Here is a 25,160-nt window from a genome sequence, read left to right on the forward strand (position 1 = left end):
TACAATATGACAATTTGATGTTGCTAACCCTAACCCAAACCTTATTTCAACAGTGTTAAGACCTATTTTCAACTAAGGCCTATCATCACATGACTTAAGATGACATACAGAACAATTACAGGGAAAAATGAAGTGATGGAAGGAAAACCGAAAACTGTGCATCGTTGCTACGGCATCACTCCTTTCAGCGACAGATGTACCTCCGGATGGTACAGGTAGCTTCAGACTGTGGCACATGGACTAATGCAGTCATCACAATCAAGCATTCAAAAGGACACTCTCACGGTCACAAGTGATTGGCATGTTTTGTTCATTAGAAATATCCACTTTGAGATCTCAAGTTAGTTACTTATGGTGACCTTCATTGGAAGTATTGTTGATGAAAGGTTTAGGCATGCCGGGTCATGACAACGAATCAAAACATCTAGTGAGTGATATCTTACAGTACTAGTAGAGAGAGTGACCTTCTCAACCCTTGCTAGGCCTTTGCAATCAACTGTACTCTGACAGGGAGTGGGAGGCAATTGTCAATACAACAGTCCAAATATCCAATGATTTAACTGTGTGACCATGACTTTTGGTACGTTCAAAAGTGAAAGAAAGCCTTTGTGTTTATGTAACAGCTCAGGTTGTTTGTTTTGGGTGACACTGTTTCAATATGCGAGCACCTCTTTCTTTGTGATATGGTCAGAGGCTGTGTGTGTTTTTCCACACCCTGGCAGGTATGGTGACCGAATCACAGCTGGCCTGTCAACACTGGAGCATGAATACATATCCATGTTGAAGAAAGCATTTGCACTATAGACATGATTCTAATGCTAAAACAATAATAAGTTCATTAAACAGATGAAGAGGGATGTGACCCTGTGAACCTCTTGGCCAGCAGCCATATGCAGCTAAGTCTATTTAAACTTTGTTGCTCAACCTACATTGTGGCAACATCTTCATCTTACCCAATGTGCTGAAGATATAGGATTTCTTAATGCCTGGGCTTGATGGGTGGAGAGTGGTATAGCTGTTACAAAAATATATTTTATTAGCATTTTATGATATTGTAATTGCATTTTTAGATGACACATGTTTTACTTGAAAAGCAAAAGAAAATGGCAATTTAAATCAGAGAAATCAGCTTTGAAAATGATAATACCTGCTTTAAAAACATCCTTGTGCTCAATGTTTAAGGGTTAGAGTATTTTTGTCTTGCTGTTAAGAGTTGTCAAGTCATTTTAAGCTACACCATTATAAAGTGTTGCAAGTCTCATGATATCATATCTTGTGGACCACCTTAAAAGCCTCTCTCTTCTCTCTCAAAACGCTCGCACCAATGGCAAGGCCACTGTACCTGCTGCGCAGTTTACAGTAACAGTGCCTGGTTGGTTGGAGTAGGAGCAAAGCAGTTTATAACGCAACTGGAGTCTGTTTGAGTTTTAAGACTCCGTATATTAAACTTTCAAGGAATACGGATACTATTTTACAAATTATTTGTTTGGACTAGGAAAACACTTCCCTTTTTGTTTTTGTTTCAGCCTACATTGGATTTGTCGGTTTATCAGGGAGGATTCTGTCAGAGGTTGCTCCGACCAAAGCGAGCTGCGTATCGGCTTATTCAGCAGGGATTTTAACAGCAGTCCGATTTCTTCTTATTGTGTGAATCTTAGAAACATCGACAAGAATAAGAGGTGGACAAAGGATACAGATTGTTTTATTGACTCTACACTTGAGAAACAGACTATGTTGGGGAACGTGGCGCTCTACGCTGCTAAGAAACGGAAGAAGCCTGTTCAGAAAGTGTAAGCAAACCGTCCCCTTGCTCATAAACGCTGAGTTCAAATGATCGATATCTGCATGCATTATATTAACATTCTGCTTCCGTATCTCCCAGATGTCATGTTTGTCATACGTTGTATTCTTGTAGGAATAACTATTCGAATCGTATCAGATAGTTTTAAATGGGATTCAAGATTATTTGTAGTAACAGGGAAACTATTCGGGTACTGTAGCTACAGGTAGGAAGCATAACCAATGAAGTTTGTGATACTTCATTGGTCATCTAGCCTACCAATACTATACGAGAAGTCCAATTTATGGTTGGACTGTGTTGTCAAAATAGTTGAATGTACGAATACATTAATCTATTTGTAGACTTTAAGGCGATAGTCCATACATCGCTTCGAATGTTTAGGGTTACCTTAAAAGTCTGTCTCGGTGTGTAGGCTAGCCACGGTCTGGCATGGAAGTAGCAGTCTACCCTTGCATTAATCATAATCAAGTTGCTAGCTGGCTGTGCTCTCACGCGATGCTTACATGAGGGAGGGGCAGCAAGGGGGAGCTGGCGCAAGGTTCTGTAATCTGATAGGCCTCGACTTTTTTTTTCCAATTATGAGAACACGTTTTTGTCCTTTTTTTCTGCAAATAAACATATTTTCAGACATCACAGTTACACAACAGTGACCTGCTGTCTATAGTAAAGATAAATACATTGTACGTTAGTTTGTTTTCTTATAGTTACTAAACAGTTATTTATTGTTATTTGTAAATATACGAATGTTGTCAAGCTAATTTGAACCCGTGCGCGTGTTGTTCGTGTGTACAGCACTAGTGTGAAAGGTGTTGACTTTTAGTTTGTTTTAAGATACTTAAACTATAGCACAATATTAACAAAATATGCATATTTTAGAGTACTGACGTTAAAGTGCGACCTTTTTGGTCAATTTCCAGTTGTGTTGCAGAGATATACAATACTCAACTCAACAATGAAGGGTTCTTTCTTTCCACTGCCTAGGCTTTTAAAATATGTTAACATATCTGCCTTCACTCTTTAAATCACACTTCACCTTTGACTAGCTTGTATAATTTCCAGCATGATTGCTTCAAAGGTTTTTCTCCATTAAACTAATCACAAAGTGCATACATGGGTGAAGACAGAGATTGCACTATGCAAAAACTCCTACCTCCCTGGCTTTGCAGTATGTGTCATGTTACCCAGAAAAGAGTCTGAATGTTATTTTTTACAGAATAACGTTCACCCTGCTGAGGTATGACTACCTCCACCATTGCCTCACAAGTTTCCTGGCACTTTGGAGAGTTTTTTTTCTTGAAAATGAAAGCAGTCTTTTGTTCTGAACATTGTTGTCTCAACAACATAGACAAGCTGTCTTTGTACACACAGAAAAAAGTGCAACCTGGAACCATTGTTTTGTGTGGCTCTCAGTCCTTGAAGGAGAACACTCTGAAAAGAAACATTTGTTTCTAATAAGAACTAGCCTAATTTAGCAAACAAAGTTTACAGTCATATCTATTTTTTCAATAAAAGGTTGGCCATTTTCTGAGAATGAAAAGGAACATGTCTGGCCAAAACCGATTAAAAAGATTCAGGAAAACAATGCACCTTTCTTGTTTTCAGTGATTTCACTGCCTCTGATGAATGCCAGGAATAGATAGATAGTCATCTTTAGGTTTAACTTCTCTTAGTTTTCTTCTGGGGAATTCAAACCAGATGCTTTTGACCTTCTTCAAGAGGTTGTCGGAGTAAGTGACTCCCCCTGCCTCCTCTTTTGTATGGGTTTAACACAAAATAGATTTCATGAATAGTTCCATGAACATTGAATTACATTATCAACACAGTGATATCAACATCTCATATCTTCTTGGTGCATCATTTGTGGGCGCCATTTCCATTATGTTGACCCCCAGTACAGCGTATGTGAATCCAACTGATGTTGTAATCACACTGTAGGCTTCTGACTGAAATTGTGGGTATTTTGCCTTTAACAGTTAAATCCCCTACACAGAGTTTGGCTGAAGGTAAACAACTGTGGCTTCACTCTGTAGCCTTTTGTCCATGAGGCTCTTTCAGGTGTTGTCAGTTTTCCTCTTGTCTATCTCCAGTCTCAAATTTAGCCTAAACCTCTGGTTTGAGTTACAGCTAAAAGGCCTTGAGTGAACAGGTAGGGGGGTAGTCTTACAAACCTACTTTCCAAAACAATAATTTCCCAAGGCGCCATAAACACAGCTCTTAATCGCGACCTTAGAAAGTTAGGTCAATATGAATGAACCATATTAGACACAGTCATTGACGAAAACATCTCAGTTTAGGACATTGTTTTATTAAAGTTTTACTACAGTTATACAGCCAGACAACAAATAACTGGGATATCCTGCACAGTAACTCTAGTCTGCCCTGAAGCAATGTGGTAAAGCACACTTTCAAGGACAAACAACTGCCCCCAGTAATGTCAAGATGATGTCATGCAAATGACCCAGTTCCCTAACCACAGAGTTAGAGGAGAAAAATGCTCCAGTAAGCGTTCGATAGTCTGTCCATAGACCAACCTCTGACTGCACCACCGCTACCACCAGAAAATCACACAATCCCCAGTGTCATATCAGGGACACCTATCTTTTTAACGTACTGTTTTGGACCAATTATACATTGTAACTCCTCTGTGCCTCACGTGTTTGTTTCTGTGTCTCTCCAGTCCAAAGTCCAATAACCACGATGGCATCAAGTCCAACCCGTCAAAGCGTCACAGGGATCGGTTGAACGGCGAACTGGACAAGCTGACCAACCTGCTGCCCTTCTCTGATGATGTGCGGGCACGGCTGGACAAGCTGTCTGTCCTTCGCCTCAGCGTCGGTTACCTGAAGGTCAAGAGCTACTTCAGTGGTGAGTGACAGCCACACCCTCCATCTGTTAAACCTTGATGGGTTGAAAGGATCATAACGTTTGAATTATTCTCTCTCTTTCTCTGCTGTCCCCTCTCTACCACCAAACTAGTAAGATTAAATCAGAGATACAATTGTCGTAGTAGAAGTTACTAAAAAACTAGTCTTTATCTTGTCTGGACATAGGCCGTGCTCAATCATCCCTTGCACTCCCCTAAGAGCTTATCTATATATACAGCACAATGTTCTAACGTTGTAAAATATGCGGACTGGGGGATGAATATCATCGTTTTACCGAGTGTTGATTGTTTAGTGCCTCAATCCTGCTGCCCTCTTTCGCCAAGCTTCCTCATATTGTTCCCCAACCGTCCAAAATAGCATTAATTAGAACCAGACGCCAGGCTTTCTGCGAGCCAGAGCGTGCCCAGACACTCCAAAAGAAGAGGCTCTATTTTTGGGGCACTCTACGCTAAGCTGTTGTAAAAGACCAGGCAGAGGCAAATTAGACTCGGCGCTTTTGGATCATGTTTTTTTGAGATGTAACTTCCCTAGCGACGAGAGGTGTGGAGAGGAAGGAAAGACAGAATTTCTGTGTGAATGTTGTCAGGGCATTTTTTCTGTGTTTATGTAACTTTGCGATTGTGAAAACTCTTTGGGCTTCACAGCACTCTGTAGATAAGCACAGCAGTCTTCTGAGGTTTTCATGTTCAAGGGATTGCCTTTTTTTGGAGGAGGAGGAACAGATTAATTTACAAAGACCTCAGCTTTGTCTCATGTTCCAGCATTGAAGGATTTAGCATCACCATCTCAAACTGCTGCCGCTTCACCTGTAATTACCCAGTGGGAGCGAACTGCAGCTCGAAGGGAGTGTGCAAACTCAAGGTCTCTAATTCATATCAACCCGGCATTCCTCAGATGAAAGTAGCATAATAAGACAGGCCTATCTCCCTCCCAGAGCCAGAAGCAGGGGTAAAAAAAAAAAGGTGTGGGGGGGGGGTATATGGAGAGTCAAATCAAATGTATTTGTATAGCTCTTATTACATGCAAGCATGTCAAAGAGGGCTTCACATAAGCCCATAGAACTGCCCCTCAACCAACCTAAACCCTCAAGGAAGACAAGGAAAAGCTCCCAGAAAAACTCCCAACAGGAGAAGAAATGGTAGAAACCTTGGTAGGAGCAATTCAGAGAGGGATCCCCTCCTCCAGAGACGGTTGGTGAGAGAGGGGTTGGAAGACGGGGCGCAAACCCTGACCCCAGCCACTCCTACTTCCTGTTCGTCCCCCTGGCTCCCCTTCCCTCCACCGTTTCCAGTCTTTCCTCCTCAGCCTGTGTGGAGTGTCAGCTCATGGAGCCTGCACTCCCACAACACGAAACAGGAAGCCCACTTGTTATTACAGCGGCGTGAGATGTTCCAAAAGCCCACTGGGAAATGTTTTCCAGACCCCCCAAAACACTGGGGACAGCACAGTATACAGTATCTGTACGTACGGTACAGAGTCATAGCTCTCCAACTATTTTGGGTTGACGGCCAGAAATGTGTGACCAGAAAGAGTCTTTCCTGGCCTTTGTGAATGTATGGGGGGAGGAGGAGACACTCTGCTCTGGAGGGTGGGAAGAAACCTCTAGGTGGCAATGAGAAAGGCCCTTGGGTTGGATCCCACGCTGGTCACATAAGAAGCACATTGTGCTGTCTGGGCCGTGATGGCCTCGCTGCCCCAGGGCCTGGGCCAGACCCCTGCCTCCTGACACCAGTGAGCAGTTATCTCCCCTGGCCAGCTCCTCCTAGGAGTCGGAGGATTCCTGCTACACAGTCTGCCTCTTGTCTGACCACCCAGACTGACGATCACATGGACAGGATGAGTGATCTGTGTTGCGCTGTGCAACGATGGTTCGCTTACAACACGGTTTCATGAACATACAATATATTTGAGATGATGACAGAGCCGAACAAGGATATCAATTCACCTTTTTGACTCACGTCAACACGATCATCAATAATTGTTCTCGTAGTCATATTGCTTGGCTATACTTCTCAAAAAGCTCCCTTTAAAGTCAATTTTTACTGCGGCATACCAAGTTGTTGACACATGGAGACAAAGTCTCAAGAGTGTCAACACAGATCATATACTGTCCCATGTGACGCTGTGGTCTCCGTCTAGTCAGACAACAGACACACTGTGCACTTGATGGCCCCACACACTACCCCCCCACCCCCACCCAACCCCCACCCAGACATAAATACACACCATTATGAGCTTGGCCCCTGGTTTCTCCTCTAATAATCGTAACCGATTCTGTTGTCAAGGCTGGGAGACATGGGATTTTGGCGGCAACCATTGAGACTAAAAGGTGTCTGAGACCTCATGAGAGTCCACCCTGCCACCAAACACTCTTTTTTCCAATCCTAGTCTTCTCCCTTTGTCACACCTTTGTTCCTCCGTGTTGATGCCTTTTCGAAAGACTGGTGGCTGTTTGAGAGGCAGATAACATTGGTTTGGTAAGGAGGCATTGGCAGCCAGAGAGCTTCTGTTACAGGCCTTGTTGTCACGATAACCTGCCAGAGTCTGTTTGGCTTCACCCCCGTCTAAAACCTCACCTTTTCTAAGCCTCTAACTTGATTTCACACACCCCACTAACCCCCACCCCCTGCCAGGGCTTGGCCACATGTTTTTTCCAGTGTTGGGAATTGTCTTGGGGAGAGAAGTGCAGTGCCGGCCACAAACAGAGATGAGTTGTAAACCAGGCTCAACATGCCACCGAGAGACGGCCACCTTTGACCCCTACCTGCTCATCAGGTTCATGTCATAAGGTCATACGGGGGTCAGGTCCTTTGCGACCACATGGCCGCAGCATGACCCAGCTAATCAGGAAAGCATTGAGCTCGTGGCCAAAACCACGTATATGACATTGTGTGGCAGTGCCATGTACAGGGTCTGTTTTGGGAACTGATCGCGGTGTTCTGTTGATGGACAGGTTGTTAAGGAGCGTTGACAGGGTGAGATAGAACAGCCTGGAACTGAGTGAAAGCTCTCGGTGCTGAGTGCCGTGGGTGTTAGTGACTCTGAACTCTGGATAAACACAGGGGCTGTGCGTTTTAGTGTAGCTAAACCAAGCTCCTGAGAGCGGGGAGGGGGTTGGGGGCTACTAAAGGATGTTGAGACCATCGCTGTCTCAAACAACCAAATTGGCATCATTCAGATGCTATATCAGTTGATCATTGATGTGATACTCTAATATAATATAATATAATATAATAATACCTTTCTAGTAGTAAAAGCAGAGTTTAGATGAGACGAACAGAAATAGAAAGCAACCTGCTGGTTAGTGTATTAACTGTTGATATCCTCCTAACATATGCACTGGCTCAGTGCTGTCTATCTTGATCAGCCCTATAGAATGCAGGAGCAAGTACGAGGGGGGAAAGGGAGTGTCAGGGAAGAGAGAAACAGTGACAGAGTGAGACAGAGACGCAGAGAGAGTGAGATAGATAGAGAGAGAGAGAGAGAGAGAGAGACAGAGAGACAGAGACACAGAGAGAGAGAGACAGAGACACAGAGAGAGAGAGACAGAGAGAGAGAGAGAGAGAGAGAGAGAGAGAGAGAGAGAGAGACAGAGAGAGAGAGAGAGAGACAGAGACACAGAGAGAGAGAGACAGAGACAGAGACAGAGAGAGAGAGAGAGAGAGAGAGAGAGAGAGAGCTTGGGACAGCTGCTAAATGGAGTGTAGAGGAGACAGACAAAGAGGCAGAGACAGAGAAGAAGCAGCCCCGTCTCCATTAGCGGTGACCTCTAACCCCCTAGGAAGCTCCTCGCAGGCTCACAGAGGGCGCAGGCTCATGTCGTCTAAGTCAACAACCTCATGTAGGGTATGAATGAGTAGGAAAAGCTATGAGGGTGTCATGGTACATACTGTAAATACCACTGACCGGTTTCCCCAGACACAAACTGAATCTAGTCTCAGTCTACAGAACCAGCACAGAGAGGATTCCCCCATTAAAAGAGATTCACTTTTGTGTAACCTCAGGCTTAGAAAATTCTGTCCTGGACATAAGTTGGCTTCATGTCGAAGACAAGCAACAGTGTAAATAGTTTGCCGTAACCCTGGCTTCCATCCACACTAGGTCTGCTTTAGCTCTTGTGCTGAGTTAGCGATGAGAGCCTCTAAGTCCCAGCTCCACTTGGTCTTGTCACGCAGCTTCATCTGCTGTTTGTCCAATGAAAGAGAGGGCCGTCTCCCTGGAGACGCCCTGCACCTTGTCCTCCACCCCAGCGCTTCCTCCACAAAGACCCTGTCAAGTTTCACTTTCTTCATCTCTTTTGTTTTGGTACTGTGGGAGATCCGATTAAAGCTACCGACACTTTTTTGGCGGGGGTTTGTCTTTCTTTCTTTTTCCAATTACAATAGCAACTTTTGACATTGTCCTCCCTAAACATCTATTTTCCTGGTATTGTTTGTTTTGTCCGCCATAGAAATACTACTTTGCGAGCTTCTCCATTGTAAATGGGAAAAAAGAATGGGTTTGTTTCAGAGGGAGGTAGAACATCAATATTTGTATTGGCCTGAGTCATTCATTGTAAAGTAATGGTCTTTGGAACGATGCAACAGCAACTTGCTCTGTGAGGGTATAAGCTTGAAGCTCTGTGATGAAAGCGAGATTTATGGTTGAGGTCATGACTCCCACAACAACCTAATAAAGACCTTAGCTTTCATACCACGTGTGGTCACCATGTCCTTTGCACAGCAATATGAACCTGCGCCCTCCTCCAAATCCTTGCTATTATCATGCCAGAGATATCATTTCCAGACACAGTATGCTTCAGACACAAGGCCAAATTGGTCAATGTCTCACAACGTTGTTGCCAGGTTGGCCGTGTTGCTCCCTCTGAAGGGGAGATTGACATTTGAAGCCCCCTCTCGCAGTACAGTGCATTTGAGACACAGTGGTTCGTACATCTAGGGGCACAAAATGCTGTGTTTGTGATATGGTCTGGTATGCATGTGACAGATTCCAAAGTCCCGGTACTTTGCCAGCTATGTAATTCAAGAGGCCCGACTGCCCTTAACTCAAACAGTTGTCAGGGCAAACATATTTCCAAGACCCTTGTTTTGCAGGTCTCCAAAGTTTTGATCCGCATTAATGCTGGGAGCTGGCTAGCGATAGCATCAGTTAGCATGACTGCTTCAGGACTATCAGGCCACCTTTCAGAAGAAGCAGCCCAGTCAAAACACCACACACAGCTGCTCAAGTGAGGACATGCCCAAGCATCTGTTAAAAGACCCATTGTACCCTTAAGACAGAGAGGAAAATGACGAGAGAAAGAACACAAGAGTTTGGTCATAGTTTGGATTGGATGCTGTTTCTGCCTTTCTGTTTTGTGTTTGAATAAATCATTGTGTAATTCAGCGCGTGTCAGTTGGGCGTTGGAATGTATTTGAATGTTATTATGTTTGTGATTATCATTGGCAGTCTTTTTGTGGTATAGCTACTTTGGACATTCTTTAGTGACTGCATGGGTATATGCTAATAGTAAAAGAAAATAAAGGACTTTCTGTAGTTCTTTGAAAACAGATTTTGTTTGTTTGCAAACGCAACAAATGACTAATTAGCCATGTTGGAACCCTCATTGTGCTTACCTCACTGCCTAGACTAAATGTGTGTATGAGGGTTTAGCCACACAAGCACTTTTATGTATCACAATTTTGTCCCTAAATAATTTCATCTAGCATCTGGCCTCACTTCACACTCTCTCAAAAAGTCAGAAAAAGAATGTATCAGCCTAATGAACAGGAAATAATAAGAATTCATCATTCTCCTCCTATTTATTCCTCCTTAACACAGGGTGCATTCCATCATGTCATCCCATAAAACATACTGTCACTTCAAATACATAGGCCCGCTCAGTCAAAAATGAGGGGATATTCCCTTGTAAAGCCCTTTACCCTGTGGACAGGTTCTGAAGGGCCCCAGGAGGAGTCTGAGCAGGGGGAGTGGGCGGGTTGTGGGTGGAGGCGTATGAGGTGTGAATCATCATTCCACTCCTCAGTGTTTCTGATGCATGACTTCAACTTTGGAAAGTGGGAGGGGAAACAAAGAGTCTCTCACTCTCCCTCTTTGTCCCTCTCTCAAAGTTTTTGGAGTCGGCTGGTTTTACAATGTGTCGTGAGAGCAGTCTGAAGTTGAGAGGAAGGGGTTTCAACAGTTTGAAACGGTGAAACATTGATGTGCAACACTGGCTGCACATGGTTCTGGAAGTCACCAACGTAACCCAGGCTCGTCAGTAATAATCAAGGGAAACCTGTAAAGCATGTTGAGTAGTCTCTCCTATGTAGACAGGAAGTTCTCTTTGTTCAGACGGATAGCTAGAGGAAGTGAGGCTGAACAAGAATGTCTGAGTTCTATGGTTGAGAGGCAAGGTGCCTACCCAACCTCAGGTTGTGACTCCGGTCCTGCCTCAAGGCGTGACCCTGCCTCAGTTCCTGGACATTGCTCCTTTTTTATATTTGCAGAACAGTAACTGTTGTGTTTCAACCTGGGCTGAATATTTCTTCATTTGTCTTCATAATCATTCTTTGTTGCATGATGGCTTACTTCCATATGTCATCATTGTTCTCAGTTTCAAAATGGCCACATGCTAATGTTGTATTTGGTTGTCTTACAGACTTATCTTTCTAGAAGAGATGCCTGGTTTTGGTGTCCAATCAGTCCCGGCCGTGCAAACACAACTGTCATCAAAACATAGGGAGTTCATATGGTTGTATCATCGCTGTGGAAAATTACCAGCAATCTCTCCCTGCCCTGGCAGTTATGAATGAACGTTTACATAGACAGGTCTGCATGGGTCATTAGAGCAGAGAGGTGGAGTCTGGGGAGGTGAGAGAACCGGCATGTTGTGTCAGAAACTATTGTTTATATTACCTTCATATATCCATGTCCTTCTTGGTTATTGTGTCATGTCTGTTTGTCTCAATCTTGTTTTAACACGTATTCAGGAAAACTTTGAAAAGAAAGACTGGAGATTGACGAAATGACCAATTTGTTACGTTAAGACACGTTTTAAATAAAAAAACATACTCCTTGTTAAAAGGGGAAAATTACACAATATAGTATAACAATGCACTGTCAAGAGTCTTGATCATATATTATCATCATTGTAATTGGTTCTAGTATGCCTTCCTCTTTGAAAAGCAGAAATGAAATTCCTGGCTATGACAAAATGTCAAACTTAAAATAACTCAAATATCCTCAAGCAATAGGGTGTGAAGCGAGATGTTCAATGAATCCAGCGGCCACACAAACTATGGATATCGTACAGATACAGACAGACAGCAGTTATGTGCGTCTGTGTGTGTGTCTGTGTTTGTTAACACGTTTGCCGTTTGCTTTGGCCCAGACTCCACCGTTTCCTCTCCAACAGCAGAAGGACTCTGGACCCCAGGCCATGTCCGGTCTTTCTGTTTCCCCTGAACTCGCCCTCTGTCCCCCTCTCTCTCCCTCTCTCTCTTTCTGTTTCCCCTGAACTCGCCCTCTGTCCCCCTCTCTCTCCCTCTCTCTCTTTCTGTTTCTCCTGAACTCGCCCTCTGTCCCCCTCTCTCTCCCTCTCTCTCTTTCTGTTTCTCCTGAACTCGCCCTCTGTCCCCCTCTCTCTCCCTCTCTCTCTTTCTGTTTCTCCTGAACTCGCCCTCTGTCCCCCTCTCTCTCCCTCTCTCTCTTTCTGTTTCTCCTGAACTCGCCCTCTGTCCCCCTCTCTCTCCCTCTCTCTCTATTTTCACACTCTTTGTCTGTATGGCTGTCTGTCTGTCTCTAGAGTTTTTTTTTTCCGATAAACCTTTTCTCTACGGCTACTTTCTTAACTTTGCCTCTTTTGCTTAACCTTTTCAGTCTCTTTCTGTCTTTCTGTTTCTTTCTTCCTTTCACTTTCTCTAAATCTCACCCCCCCTCTCTCTCTCTCTCTCTCTCTCTCTCTCTCTCTCTCTCTCTCTCTCACCCCCTCTCTATCTCTCTCTCTCGCCCTCTCTTTCCTCACCCTCTCTGTTTTCTCTCCCCCTGTTCCACCAGTGTTGTGTTCCCCTCAGACCCAGCGTGGCGTTGGGAGCTTGTTTTATCAGCGCTGCGAGGCTCACAGGAAGAGATAGGCTCTCTTTCCTCTTGGCCAGCGTGGCCGGCAGGCTCCCCGGGGAGGCTGGGCTTGCGTGAGAGCAGGCCCAGGGTTCTGTCAGCAGGGAGGGGGGAGCAGGCCCAGGGTTCTGTCAGCAGGGAGGGGGGAGCAGGCCCAGGGTTCTGTCAGCAGGGAGGGGGGAGCAGGCCCAGGGTTCTGTCAGCAGGGAGGGGGGAGCAGGCCCAGGGTTCTGTCAGCAGGGAGGGGGGAGCAGGCCCAGGGTTCTGTCAGCGGGGAGGGGGGAGCAGGCCCAGGGTTCTGTCAGCAGGGAGGGGGGAGCAGGCCCAGGGTTCTGTCAGTGGGGAGTGGGGAGCAGGCCCAGGGTTCTGTCAGCTGGGAGGGGGGAGCAGGCCCAGGGTTCTGTCAGCAGGGAGGGGGGAGCAGGCCCAGGGTTCTGTCAGTGGGGAGTGGGGAGCAGGCCCGGGGTTCTGTCAGCAGGGAGGGGGGAGCAGGCCCAGGGTTCTGTCAGCAGGGAGGGGGGAGCAGGCCCAGGGTTCTGTCAGCAGGGAGGGGGGAGCAGGCCCAGGGTTCTGTCAGTGGGGAGGGGGGAGCGGTGGGGGTGCTCAAGGTCTCCTGTATACCCCCCCCCCCCCCACGTCCTCCGAAAAACTAGTCGAGGTGCCCTTGTCCGTCAGCGCAACACTTGGGTGTTGGTGTCAGAATCCCGGAGCCCTTTCTAAAAGGGTGTGTGTGTGTGTGTGTCCAGGGACGGTGAAGGGTGTGTGTGTGTGTGTGTGTTCATTTACAGAGCCCCTCCTTGTGGACAGAGCAGGGCTGTCTTACATGGATGCCACCCCCCCTCCTCTTCCAGAACATACCCTCCCCACAGCGCACACACACACACACACACACACTGTGTTATCCTGCTGTTGTCACGCAACCGCCCTCCCCTCACCCCCCCCCCCCCCCCCCCAGCCCCTCTGCTGTCCAGGCCGGTCTTACAGTAAGGGGGCGGGGGTAATGCTTCACTACGCCAGTTGTTCATGGAGTGGGAAGTGAAGTGGTTTGGGGGGGGGTTACCCGGTCTATTTAAGTGTGGCGCAGCACCGCCTTACGTGCGCGTGCCTTATCAGATGACAAGAGTGTAGGTGGCTGCTCGGGTGACGGGGGAAGGTGGGGGGGTGAGGAGGGGTGAGGGGGGGCGGGCATGGGCGGCCTTGGACATTGAGACATGCCGCCGCCAACTTTATTGCTCGGTTACCCTTCGGCCCTGACCGATTACAGCAGCAGGACCTGGTATGGAGGGGGTGGGTGGGGTGGGGGGGGGGTTGGAGAGCAGGTCTGCTCCGCCCCGAGGGCCCTCTCTCCTCACCTGAACCATGGTTTTAGAGGATTGACCGAACTTTTCCACGTGTCCTTCTGGGGCAGGAGGCAGAGCGGGAAGCATGGAGGCGGGGGAGGAACCAGGGAGGCAGAGGGGTAGAGCTGGAGGCAGGGAGGCAGAGGGGTAGAGCTGGAGGCAGGGAGGCAGAGGGGTAGAGCTGGAGGCGGGGAGGCTGAGGGGGAGAGGGGTAGAGCTGGAGGCAGGGAGTGAGAGAGGCAGAGAGGTAGAGCTGGAGGCAGGGAGGCAGAGGGGTAGAGCTGGAGGCAGGGAGGCAGAGGGGTAGAGCTGGAGGCAGGGAGGCAGAGGGGTAGAGCCGGAGGCAGAGGGTTAGAGCTGGAGGCAGGGAGGCAGAGGGGTAGAGCTGGAGGCAGGGAGGCAGAGGGGTAGAGCTGGAGGCAGAGAGGCAGAGGGGTAGAGCTGGAGGCAGGGAGAGAGGTAACATGTAACAGCACACCGGAGGTGCCTGGCTGACCTGTCAGACTGCCGACGTGGCGTCCGATCCCAACGTCACGGAGCCGTGTGTGGGTCTGAGAGTGCGTGTGTGGGTCTGAGAGTGCGTGTGTGGGTCTGAGAGTGCGTGAGTGGGTCTGAGAGTGCGTGTGTGGGTCTAAGAGTGCGTGGACCTCATTTATGTGCCTTGGCTTTTGATTGACCATGTGCGCGGGGGAGGATACATCTCGGGCCTTCTCGTATTTCAGTTCAACAAACAAAGTGTCAGAAGCCAGTAGTAGCTGAAGCCCAACCAGAACTCAACAATGTTGACCCTCTGCATGCTGGACCGCAATGACACAGCAGAAATCTCAGAGGGTTAGAGATTGTTATGTGAACCCTCCCCTACTCCCACTCAGTTTTACACACACACACACACACACACACACACACACACACACACACGTTGCGCAAGCACACACACACACACCCACACACACCCACACCCACATCCAAATGGGTAAAACACAAGTCTCCGTAGCCTTCAGAGCAGGCACCAAGGAGTTAACTGGTCTCCCCATTGTGCGTAGAGGGAGAGATTGCACAATCCCGTCATTGTTTTGATGTTTTGGCCCGCAGCGAGTAGGGCCTGCACGAGCACTTCTCCAACATGTCTGTGCGGCGAGGGCGCAGACCCCGCTTTCATGTCCAGCTCCCAAGTATGTAAACAGGATACCCAGCGCTGCACAAGAAGAAAGGCAAAGCATGGAACCATTCAGGCTCCAAAGGGAGATCTCCTTCTCTGTCCTCCTCTCTCCTTCTCTTTCCTACGGGCTCCTTTTGCTCACTCCTACTCACTCTTCCTTTCCATCACTCTCTCTCTTTCTCTTTTCCTCTCTCTCTCTCTCTCTCTCTCTCTCTCTCTCTCTCTCTCTCTCTCTCTCTCTCTCTCTCTCTCCCTCTCTTTACTTCTCTCTCTCTCTTTCCTCTCTCTCTCTCTCTCTCTCTCTCTCTCTCTTTACTTCTCTCTCTCTCCCTCTCTCCCTCTTTCTCTCTCTCTCTCTCTCTCGCTCTCTCTCACTCTCTCTTTACTTCTCCCTCTCTCCCTCTCTCTCTCTCTCTCTCTCTCTCTCTCTCTCTCTCTCTCTCTCTCTCTCTCTCTCTCTCTCTCTCTCTCTGTCTCTCTCTACCTCCCTCCTCTACATACTGCTTTGTCGCCAGAGCACCCAGCTCCAGCACAGAGAGGCTCAGGAATGAATTGTTCCTTATTGAGACTAATTTGTGCAACAGCTGAGGATGTTCTTGTGTCAATAAATGACCAGCTGCTCCCACATTCATATAAGCCAAGTTAGGAACATGTTTAGTCGTGTGTCTATTTTTAGGTTCCGCAATTTGGAAAATCTCAAAATAAAAACCGGCCCTGGATGCAAGGAGGATGGGTTACATTCCCCCGGCTACACAAGGATATCTAGCTTAGTGAGTGTGTGTGTGTGTGTGTTTGTGCATGTTTGTCAGGCCTTTTTGCCTCAAATGGTTCCTGGTAAACTGAAAGCGTACATTGTGTATGTGTGTGTGTGTGAAGGAAGGGGGGGAGGGGGGGGGGTACTGTTGCGAAATCTGTCTTTTACATAAACAGACAGACACCCCGACTTTTCATCCGCAAGACGGAAAGCCAAACAAACAGGTTGTAGACACAATGGCGCTTGGAGATAGGGATCAGGTGTACGAAGGACAGTTTGGTTCTCCACTCTCTCTCTATATATCTCTCTCTCTCTCCCTTTCTCCGTCTCTCTCTCTCTCTCTCTCTCTCTCTCTCTCTCTCTCTCGCTCTCTCTCTCTCTCTCTCTCTCTCTGTGTCTCTCTGTCTTTCTCTGGTGTCTCTCTCCCTCTTTCTCTGGTGTCTCTTTCTCCTTGTGTTGGTTTCTCTTTCCGTCACTCACTCACTGTCTTTCTCGCTGTATCTCTGCATCTCTCTTGATCTCTCTCTCTCGCTCTCTCTCTCGCTCTCTCTTGTCTTGTTCCAAAGTGGCAGGGACGGCCCCCTCTCTTGTTTTACAGCCCGGGGAATGAAATGGGAGGGGACAAGAGTCGGAGGGAAAGAGAGAGAGACACATAGAGAGAGAGAGACACAGATAGAGAGAGAGACAGAGAGAGACAGAGAGAGAGAGAGAGAGAGACACAGATAGAGAGACACAGAGAGAGACACAGAGAGAGACACAGAGAGAGACACAGAGAGAGAGATGGGATGGGGATATGGAGCCGGGGGGTGCATCCCCCAGCCCCACCAGCAGTCTTTATCTCTGACAGCACAGTGTACACAGCTTCCCAAGACCCTGCGTGCAAGGGGAAATCTGTGGGATGGATCTACTGGAACTAAATGTTTTCAGATTAAGATAATATCCCTCCGCATAGCTGGCGTGTTTTAATTTCTCTCTCCCTCACTCTCTCGGGCAAAGGCTCTCATTCTCTCTCTCTCTCTCTCTCTCTCTCTCTCTCTCTCTCTCTCTCTCTCCTCCCTCCCCCTACTTCACATCTCACTATATGTCTGTGATTCTGTATCTCCCTTTCAAACCTCTGTACCGCCACCTCCCCCCACTCCCTTTTCTTCTCTCTCTCTCTGTCTCTCTCGCTTTCTCCCTCTCCCCCCTAAGCCACAATAAACATGACTCTTTGGTAGTTTGGGGCTGGGAGTGAGGGCCGAGGCAGGACTGTGTCAGAGCGATCTCACACTTCCAGATGTGGGACGCTGGGATCTCGTTTCAGGCTGAAACCAAAGCGGCTCCTCCTCCTCCAGTGGTTTTCTCCAAATCGTGTTTTTTTGAGAGCGTGTTCTTTCCTCCCATTCACTAAGCACTGCATGAAACCCCGTTCTACCCACGGGATGCTTGTTTCACCAAGTCAGGATGGAGCCAAGGGACCCAGGTCAGAGACAGTGCAGAGACACCAGGGGCCACATGCACGGTGGCCGTCCAGATGAGACAGACAAAGGGCACGTCCGTCCAGATGAGACAGACAGAGGGCACGTCCGTCCAGATGAGACAGACAGAGGGCACGTCCGTCCAGATGAGACAGACAGAGGGCATGTCCGTCCAGATGAGACAGACAGAGGGCACGTCCGTCCTAGGACAGTCGTCCCTGTGTTCTCCTCGGCTCTGCTCAGAGACCCCCGGCTAATGAGCTGCATATGTTCAAGTCACGGGAAAGAGATGCCATGGTGGGCTTCTTCTGATGCATATCTCGCGGCTTGAAAGGAGAGGCTTTGGCCCGCCCGCCGCCGTGGCGTCGGCCTGCGACATCCGTCATGTTCTTAACGGTGCCTTCTCTGTTCCCTTCCATGTGCCTGGCTGCTGGTGACCTATGGTTCTGATCTCCGCAACAGGTAAGCCTTGTCACCATTTCACGTAATAATGCCAGCCTCCCATACCCACAACACGTATGCACACTATGTCTCTGTCTCTGTCTCTCTCTCTCTCTCTCTCTCTCTCTCTCTCTCTCTCTCTCTCTCTCTCTCTCTCTCTCTCTCTCTCTCTCTCTCTCTTTGTCTCTCTCTCTCTTTGTCTCTCTCTCTCTTTGTCTCTGTCTCTCTCTCTTTGTTTCTGTCTCTCTCTCTCTCTCTCTCTCTCTGTCTCTCTCTCTCTCTCTCTCTCTCTCTGTATTGGTGATTAGGTAGAATGGCAGGCAGAGGGCTCAGTCACCCAGAAAGTCAGATAAACATCCCAGCAGCTGCCTAATTACAGTTAATAGCCAATGACAATTTTCCATGGCTCTGCTGTAGCAACCTGTTGCTTGGTGACTCCTCCCCCATTCCCATTCACACACACACACGCACGCACACACACTCGATATTGTCTTCCCACCATCCCTCCTCTCTCCCCCTCCAGGCTCCCCCGTGGCAGCTGTGGCAAGCAGCCTGTCTTCTGACACTTCTCCCTCCCTCCCTCCCTCCCTCCCTCCCTCCCTCCCTCCCTCCCTCCCTCCCTCCCTCCCTCCCTCCCTCCCTCCCTCCCTCCCTCCCTCCCTCCCTCCCTCCCTCCCTCCTGCCCTCCTCCTCCTCTCTTTTGCTGCTTTCCATTGGAGCGGGAAGGCAGTTGTTGGTTCCCTTTTTCTTCTTCTTCTTCTTGTTCTTCTTTTCTTTTTTTCTTCCCTCCAGCCCTCCTACAAAAGAAAACATTCAAGATGGGGTCCGGGAGAGGAGGCCTCATGGGGCAGTCTGACACAGACCAGACCAGCATGATTGGTCATATTCACTTCCTCTTTCCCTGCGGGGAGAACAGGACTTCTGTACTTGCAGACGACCATTTGCATCCCCACACGTATTTACATCAGTATGGATTTGAATGTCTAGGACCCTGCTGAGGCTATATCTGTCTTTGATAGTAAAAGAAATGCATTCGGATGGTTTCGTAAACGAAATTGTGGAAACAGAATGGAAAATGTAGACTCGTTTTTTCATAAATCTATAATCAAATGCCCAAATGTTCCTGGCAGTACTAGTGTAGGACGGCAAATGTGTTTCAAGGAGAGCGTCTTCCTGAGCCGTGTGCTCCGTACCTGCCTGTCTGTTCCCAGCTTATCACTCACATCCACAATCCAGCCTGTCTTTGTTGAATGTAAACATCACCGCATCCAGAAAATATGGAGCGTCCGCTCGTGATTAATGACACTCTCGACAGTCTGCTGTGTGAAAAGTAGAGAATGTTGTTTTGGGAAGATGTGGCAGTCTGTGTGGAGAGGGGAGGACTTTGCCAGGACGGTTTGCTGTGAGCGATGTTTCCTGTGGCTAGTGGGTCTGCGTCTAGTGGGTCTGCGTCTAGTGGGTCTGTGTTTAGTGGGTCTGTGTCTAGTAGGTCTGTGTTTAGTGGGTCTGTGTCTAGTTGGTCTGTGTTTAGTGGGTCTGCGTCTAGTGGGTCTGTGTTTAGTGGGTCTGTGTCTAGTTGGTCTGTGTTTAGTGGGTCTGTGTCTAGTGGGTCTGCGTCTAGTGGGTCTGCGTTTAGTGGGTCTGTGTCTAGTGGGTCTGTGTTTAGTGGGTCTGTGTCTAGTTGGTCTGTGTTTAGTGGGTCTGTGTCTAGTTGGTCTGTGTTTAGTGGGTCTGTGTTTAGTTGGTCTGTGTTTAGTGGGTCTGTGTCTAGTTGGTCTGTGTTTAGTGGGTCTGTGTCTAGTTGGTCTGTGTTTAGTGGGTCTGTGTCTAGTTGGTCTGTGTTTAGTGGGTCTGCGTCTAGTGGGTCTGCGTCTAGTGGGTCTGCGTTTAGTGGGTCTGTGTCTAGTTGGTCTGTGTTTAGTGGGTCTGCGTCTAGTGGGTCTGCGTCTAGTGGGTCTGCGTTTAGTGGGTCTGTGTTTAGTGGGTCTGTGTCTAGTAGGTCTGTGTTTAGTGGGTCTGTGTCTAGTTGGTCTGTGTTTAGTGGGTCTGTGTCTAGGGGGGATCTAGTGTCTTTGTGGGTCTGTCCTCTTGTGGAAGAAATTGGCACAGGAAATCACAATTTCTTCCACACTCTGCAGTCTCTTTCTTTCCCTTTCTTTTCTTTGTCTTTCTCCTTTTCTCTTTCTGTCAGTTTTTCCTCCTTCTCCTGGCTTTCTCTCCCTCTAGTATTAAAGTCTTGTCATTAGGTTTGTCTGTGACTCTGAAGCCCTGCCGAATGCACAGCCTTGCTGAGGCAGCTGCCAGTCACCTTCCACCTGTGTGTGTGTGTGTGTGTGTGTGTGTGTGTATGTGTGTGTTTGGGTGTGTGTGTGTGTTTGGGGTTGTTTATTAGGCTTGTTCCGGTGTGGGTAGTTTGAGTCACATGAACAAAAGTCAAATTTGACTCAAAACAAACTGCAGTGATGTTGGCATTGTAGGCTGTTTGTGTAACGGCCCATGTCAACACCAGGTGACTTGCCCCACTGAACCCTAAGACATCCCCCACTGAACATGATGATATGACTCATCGTGGTAGAAGTATACCTGTGTGATCTTTAGTCATGTATGGGGAATAGGAATGACGTCCACAGTGGCAATAAGCCAGACACTAATGACCTTATACCTTTATACCTAGTGAGGAAAGTCCCCTGTGGTCAGAATTTCGAGGCATCGGTGGCTATTAGTGTGTGTGTGTGTGTGAGTTATTATGTGTGCGTATGTGTGAGTTAGTGTGTGAACCTCAAAGTAGATCCAGGCCCACCACAGGGGACTCCCCGCGGAGCCCACAGCAACCTCCGCCCTGCGTCACCAGAGAGTCCCGGCACCTCACCACAGGGCCGCCCAGCGCACCACATCCATCGCCCTCAGTCCCCGCAGCACGTGGGGCCCTGTCTGAGGAGAACTCTCACCCCCCCCCCCCCACCTCTTCCTCTTTCCTAACCAGTGGTCTTACCTCACTACCCTGACCTCGTGAGGGGGGTCACACGCGAAAGAGTTGCCTAAGACGGGACGATGTTCAACCCTGTGCCAGTGCCATGTCCCACTGAGCTAAGCAGCCGAGCTCGATGTCGACGTCACGGGGGGGGGGGTTTCTCTTTTTGATATCGAAGGTGTGCGAAAGACGTCACCAGGGTTAAGCTGTGCCACGGCTGGCGGAACGCTGCCAAGCGCCCGGAAGGCGAAGGGGCGTTCCGGGTGCAAGCGCTCAGCAGGTGACGTCTTACCGATACGAGGGGCGGAGGAGCAATGACGTTTCCTCGACTGCAAGCTCTCCCCTCGCCCTATCGCGGAGAGTCAGTGAAAGGATGTTTTCTTCGAAGGATCCGGATGCAGAGGCAGCATGGACCCTAAAGGAAGTTGAACTTCCATATGGTTGGAGGGCTGGTCGGGTCGAAGAAGACCGCACTAACAAAGAAGACCGATCTGTCTCCGGTAGAAATGTGTGGTCTGGGGAAGGCGTGGTTTGGAGGGTCTGCAAGGCCGCTGCTTGATGTTCAGCACTTGTCATTTTCTAGCACCGTTTTTCAAAATGGAGGCCAGTGAGGAAGTGGCCGTTTGTGATTAATTGCCTTGTCAGATAAAGACAGGAAGACTCGCTGCTGCTGCTGCTGCTGCTGCTGCTGCCGCAGCTTTGTCAACCAAGAGGAGATATCTATGGAGGGCGTGAGCGGCACTGCACCGCACGTGGCAGAGGGCTGCCGTATCTCTGGAACTTCTGCTTTTTATCTTACAGCCACGGCTGCTGATTTCAGCGTGAATGTTTTTGCGGTCGAACTCGATGAAATGTGCGAGTCGCGCCCAGCAGGCACGCTTCCCCGCTCTCCGCTCCCCAGCCCAGCCGCGCCTTTTCATATTGTGTTTTCGTAACACAGGTGTTTGCATGATTTCACGTTCTTCCTGCCCTCGCGTTGCTGAGTGAAGCTGTCTGGCGCTCAGTCAGACGCCAGGTCAGAGCTGCACCTGTGGACACTGAGCTACGCAACACCAGGCCTCGCTTCAGCAACACCTGGTCCAGAGGGGGAAACCGCTGTCCATTTCTTTACGCTAATGAACACCTATTTGCATCGGTATCAGCTTAGGCAGCTCTGTAACAACTCAGCAAAAAAAAAAAAAAAAACATTGTCCTACTTTGGAGCCATTATGAGGAAAAGTGTGTAGTGCGGAAAGGCCTCTGGTTTTGTGTGTGGGCCCCCCCCCCCCCCCGTGGCTCTTGGAACGGAGAGAGAGAGAGAGAGAGAGAGAGAGAGAGAGAGAGGAGAGAGAGAGGATCACCCGAGGTGACTGCGGACGTTAAGGGCCCAGCCTCTTGAGTGATTCACCAACCTCTTTCCCAAACCACCGGGCCCGCACAAGGCCCCGACCGCTCCCATAACCAACCCTCCAATCTGCTCGCATTTTCCACATTTATTTGGAGCGATGTCCAGTTTTAGCTAACCGCCCCTGATCCAGCATCGCTCTCTCTCCTGCTGCTGGCCCCTGGACCTCCCTCTCTCTCTCCCCCTCTGCCCCTCTCTCTCCCCCTCTCTCTCCCCCTCTCTCTGTTGGCTGCTGCAGAGCCGAGGCCGAGGTATGTTGGCGGGGGTCCACGCGGCGGTCTTCGTCCACGTCCAAGAAAGCCCCCAATGCTGACTGACAGTAACGGTCAGATTGCTATGGAAGAGGGAAGGGGGGGGGGGGGGGGTCCTCCGTGGCAGTGGCGTTGCGTGTGAAGAGTTTATTTAGCGAGGAAAAAGAGAGCGAGAGAATGATTAGGGGCGGGGGGGGTGCTGGCATTGTACAGTGCAGTCGATACCTATTCATAGTGGGAGTTATGCGTAGGGAATCAGAGCTGTTAATTACGACACGAGGGATAAGAGACTTGTAGTGGTCTTTCTTTCTAGCTCCAGGGTAGAGCATGATTACTGTGACATGCGGTGGCTTTCGCCTGTCTCCCTCTCTCTCTCTCTCTCTCTCTCTCTCTGTCTCTCTCTCTCTCTCTCTGTCTCTCCCTCTCTCTCCCTCTCTCTCTCTCTCTCTCTCTCTCTCTCTCTCTCTCTCTCTGTCTCTCTCTCTCTCTCTCTCTCTGTCTCTCTCCCTCTCCCTCTCTCTCTCTCTCTCTCTCTCTCTCTCTCTCTCTCTCTCTCTCTCTGTCTCTCTCTGTCTCTCTCTCTGTCTCTGTCTCTCTCTCTCTCTTTGGCGGTGTGTATCCTTGTTGTCTGTGTGGTCCAGGGAGCGTATGGGAGCCTTCATTAGTGGGTCTGGTTTGCTGAGAGGAGTTTTACCACAGGACGGTTTGTTCAGACTCACTGCGTCGCTTACATAAACCATGGTGTTCTTGGCAAGCACATAACCATGCTAGGGGCTCCACTCCCTGTTATGTGGTGCAAAATCCATCGTTGTGTGTGTGTGCGTGAATCAGAATATAGGTGTTCATGTGTCTGTGTGTGAGTCTGCCTGTGTGTGGTTGTCAGTCAGAATGTGTGTGTGTGTGTGTGCCTGTCTGCCTGTACGTTGCTAAAGCCATAGTGTCACCCAGTCGCTATGCCCTGGCTCCAAATCCACGAGCCGTGTTTCATCTCGCCTTCTGGAAATCACATTCACTCATCAAGAAGCCGTGTTTACATAAGCGATGTCATCAGGCACGAATGTACACAGTGCCAGACACCAGCCTTCAGGTGTTTTAAACAGAGCCGGTGACAAAGAGAAGTACACCGTGTTTTGCAGGGTTACTTGTGTTACACGAGCAGGCCGTACAGAGAGCCTGGGTCGGATGAGTCATCGGGGGCCTACATGTGTGGCCCTCAAATGGGTCTGTGTGTGTGTGTCTGTGTGTGTGTGCGTGTGTCTGTGTGTGTGCCTCAGTGGGGAGTTTTTCTAGACGTCTCTGTGCCCCCACCCTCCCAGAAAGAGGAGGATGCAGGTGCCGAGATCCCCCCTCCACACAAGCCTTCTTCTTGTCTTTCTCCTTCTCTCTCCCTCCTCTTTCTCTCCCAGTTTCATGACTGGGCCAGACATGAGCTCTCCGGCAGCAGCCAAGTTCTCCAACAATGCGAGGCTTTGTGTCTACGCTGGGCTTCCAGACTCACGGGGCCTCAGCTCCACTGAGCTGTGTGTGTGTGTGTGTGTGTGTGTGCGTACAGGATCTGTGCGTGTGTTGCGACCAGCGCGATAGCCAGCGCCGTCCAGGTAGCGTTGACCGAGTGTGTGTCACGGCACAGGAGTGTAGTCCTGGCCAATGGGTTCGACTCAGTAGACAGGGCAGCGTGTGTTAAGTCATGGAATTTGCGCAGGATTTTTTGGTCGGCGGGGCGGACGGGGTTGTGTGTGTGTGTGGGTGTGTGAGAGTGAGAGGGGAGTGAGATTGTGAGCAGAGACAGCTCTGCCCGGACTCTCGCCTTCGCCTTTGCGTGAGGAGAAAGCGTGCGAACTTTCAACCCTGGCAGCCGAGGGCCGACAGGTTTTTGGGGAAAGGGAAAGCACATAGGCGCGGGTGGGTGGGTAAGGGGTGAAGAGGTGGTGGTGGTGGTGGGGGGGGGGCAGAAGAGGAGGAAAGAGAAGGGATGGGAGGGGGGTCAAGGAGAAGTGTTTGGTTACACAAGGATATGGAGTTTGGTAATGCTGCTGGGAAGCGGGGAAGCGAACGGAGGAGTGACTTGCCAAGAAAAAGAGAGGAGGGCTCCGATTTCAAACTGTTTTCCGCTTCAGCCCTGGACTGGGAGGGAGAAGGAGAGAGAGAGTTAGAGAGAGAGAGAGAGAGAGAGAGAGAGAGAGAGAGAGAGAGAGAGAGAGGGAGGGAGGGAGGGAGGGAGGGAGGGAGGGAGGGAGGGAGGGAGGGAGGGAGGGAGGGAGGGAGGGAGGGAGGGAGGGAGGGAGGGAGGGAGGTGGCAGTCTTGTGAAGGTGCGAAGATGGACAGAAAGAGAAAGAGAGTAAGGAGTGAGAGAGGGAAAGTTGGCCGCTGCGACCTACAGTATATAGCCTTGCTTTTTCTATCATGCCATGAAGTGATTAAGAATAGGAAACGACCCGCCAGTGGACTCAACAGCTGCCAAAAAGACGACATGACTGCTGAAAAATGCTGCACTGGCTTATGGAGAGTGTTGAAAGTAAACACAAGATATTAATAGCTGGAAGATAGAGGCTGAAAAACAGTTCCCTTCGATAATGGAGGCAGAGGGGGGAGGGTTTGGAGGAAATAGCAGAGGCAGAC

The 25,160-nt window shown here is 49.1% G+C and overlaps 1 protein-coding gene across 2 annotated transcripts in view; it reads left to right on the forward strand.

The window, feature by feature from the left end:
* The first annotated feature begins 1,309 nt into the window (after nt 1-1,309).
* The window catches only part of ahr2 (aryl hydrocarbon receptor 2), a 43,276-nt gene continuing 19,425 nt past the window's right edge, over nt 1,310-25,160 (forward strand). The window contains exons 1-2 of one of the 2 annotated variants that reach the window (XM_084668180.1): nt 1,310-1,790; nt 4,479-4,666. In XM_084668180.1, the coding sequence (XP_084524306.1) occupies nt 1,732-1,790; nt 4,479-4,666 (247 nt within the window). In that variant the 5' untranslated portion in view covers nt 1,310-1,731. The remainder of the gene's footprint in view (nt 1,791-4,478; nt 4,667-25,160) is intronic. The other variant, XM_084668179.1, reaches the window with a different exon arrangement.

The sequence above is a fragment of the Hypomesus nipponensis genome, chromosome 12 (genome assembly GCF_054491055.1).
Source record: "Hypomesus nipponensis isolate SF chromosome 12, ASM5449105v1, whole genome shotgun sequence".
Lineage (NCBI taxonomy): Eukaryota > Metazoa > Chordata > Actinopteri > Osmeriformes > Osmeridae > Hypomesus > Hypomesus nipponensis.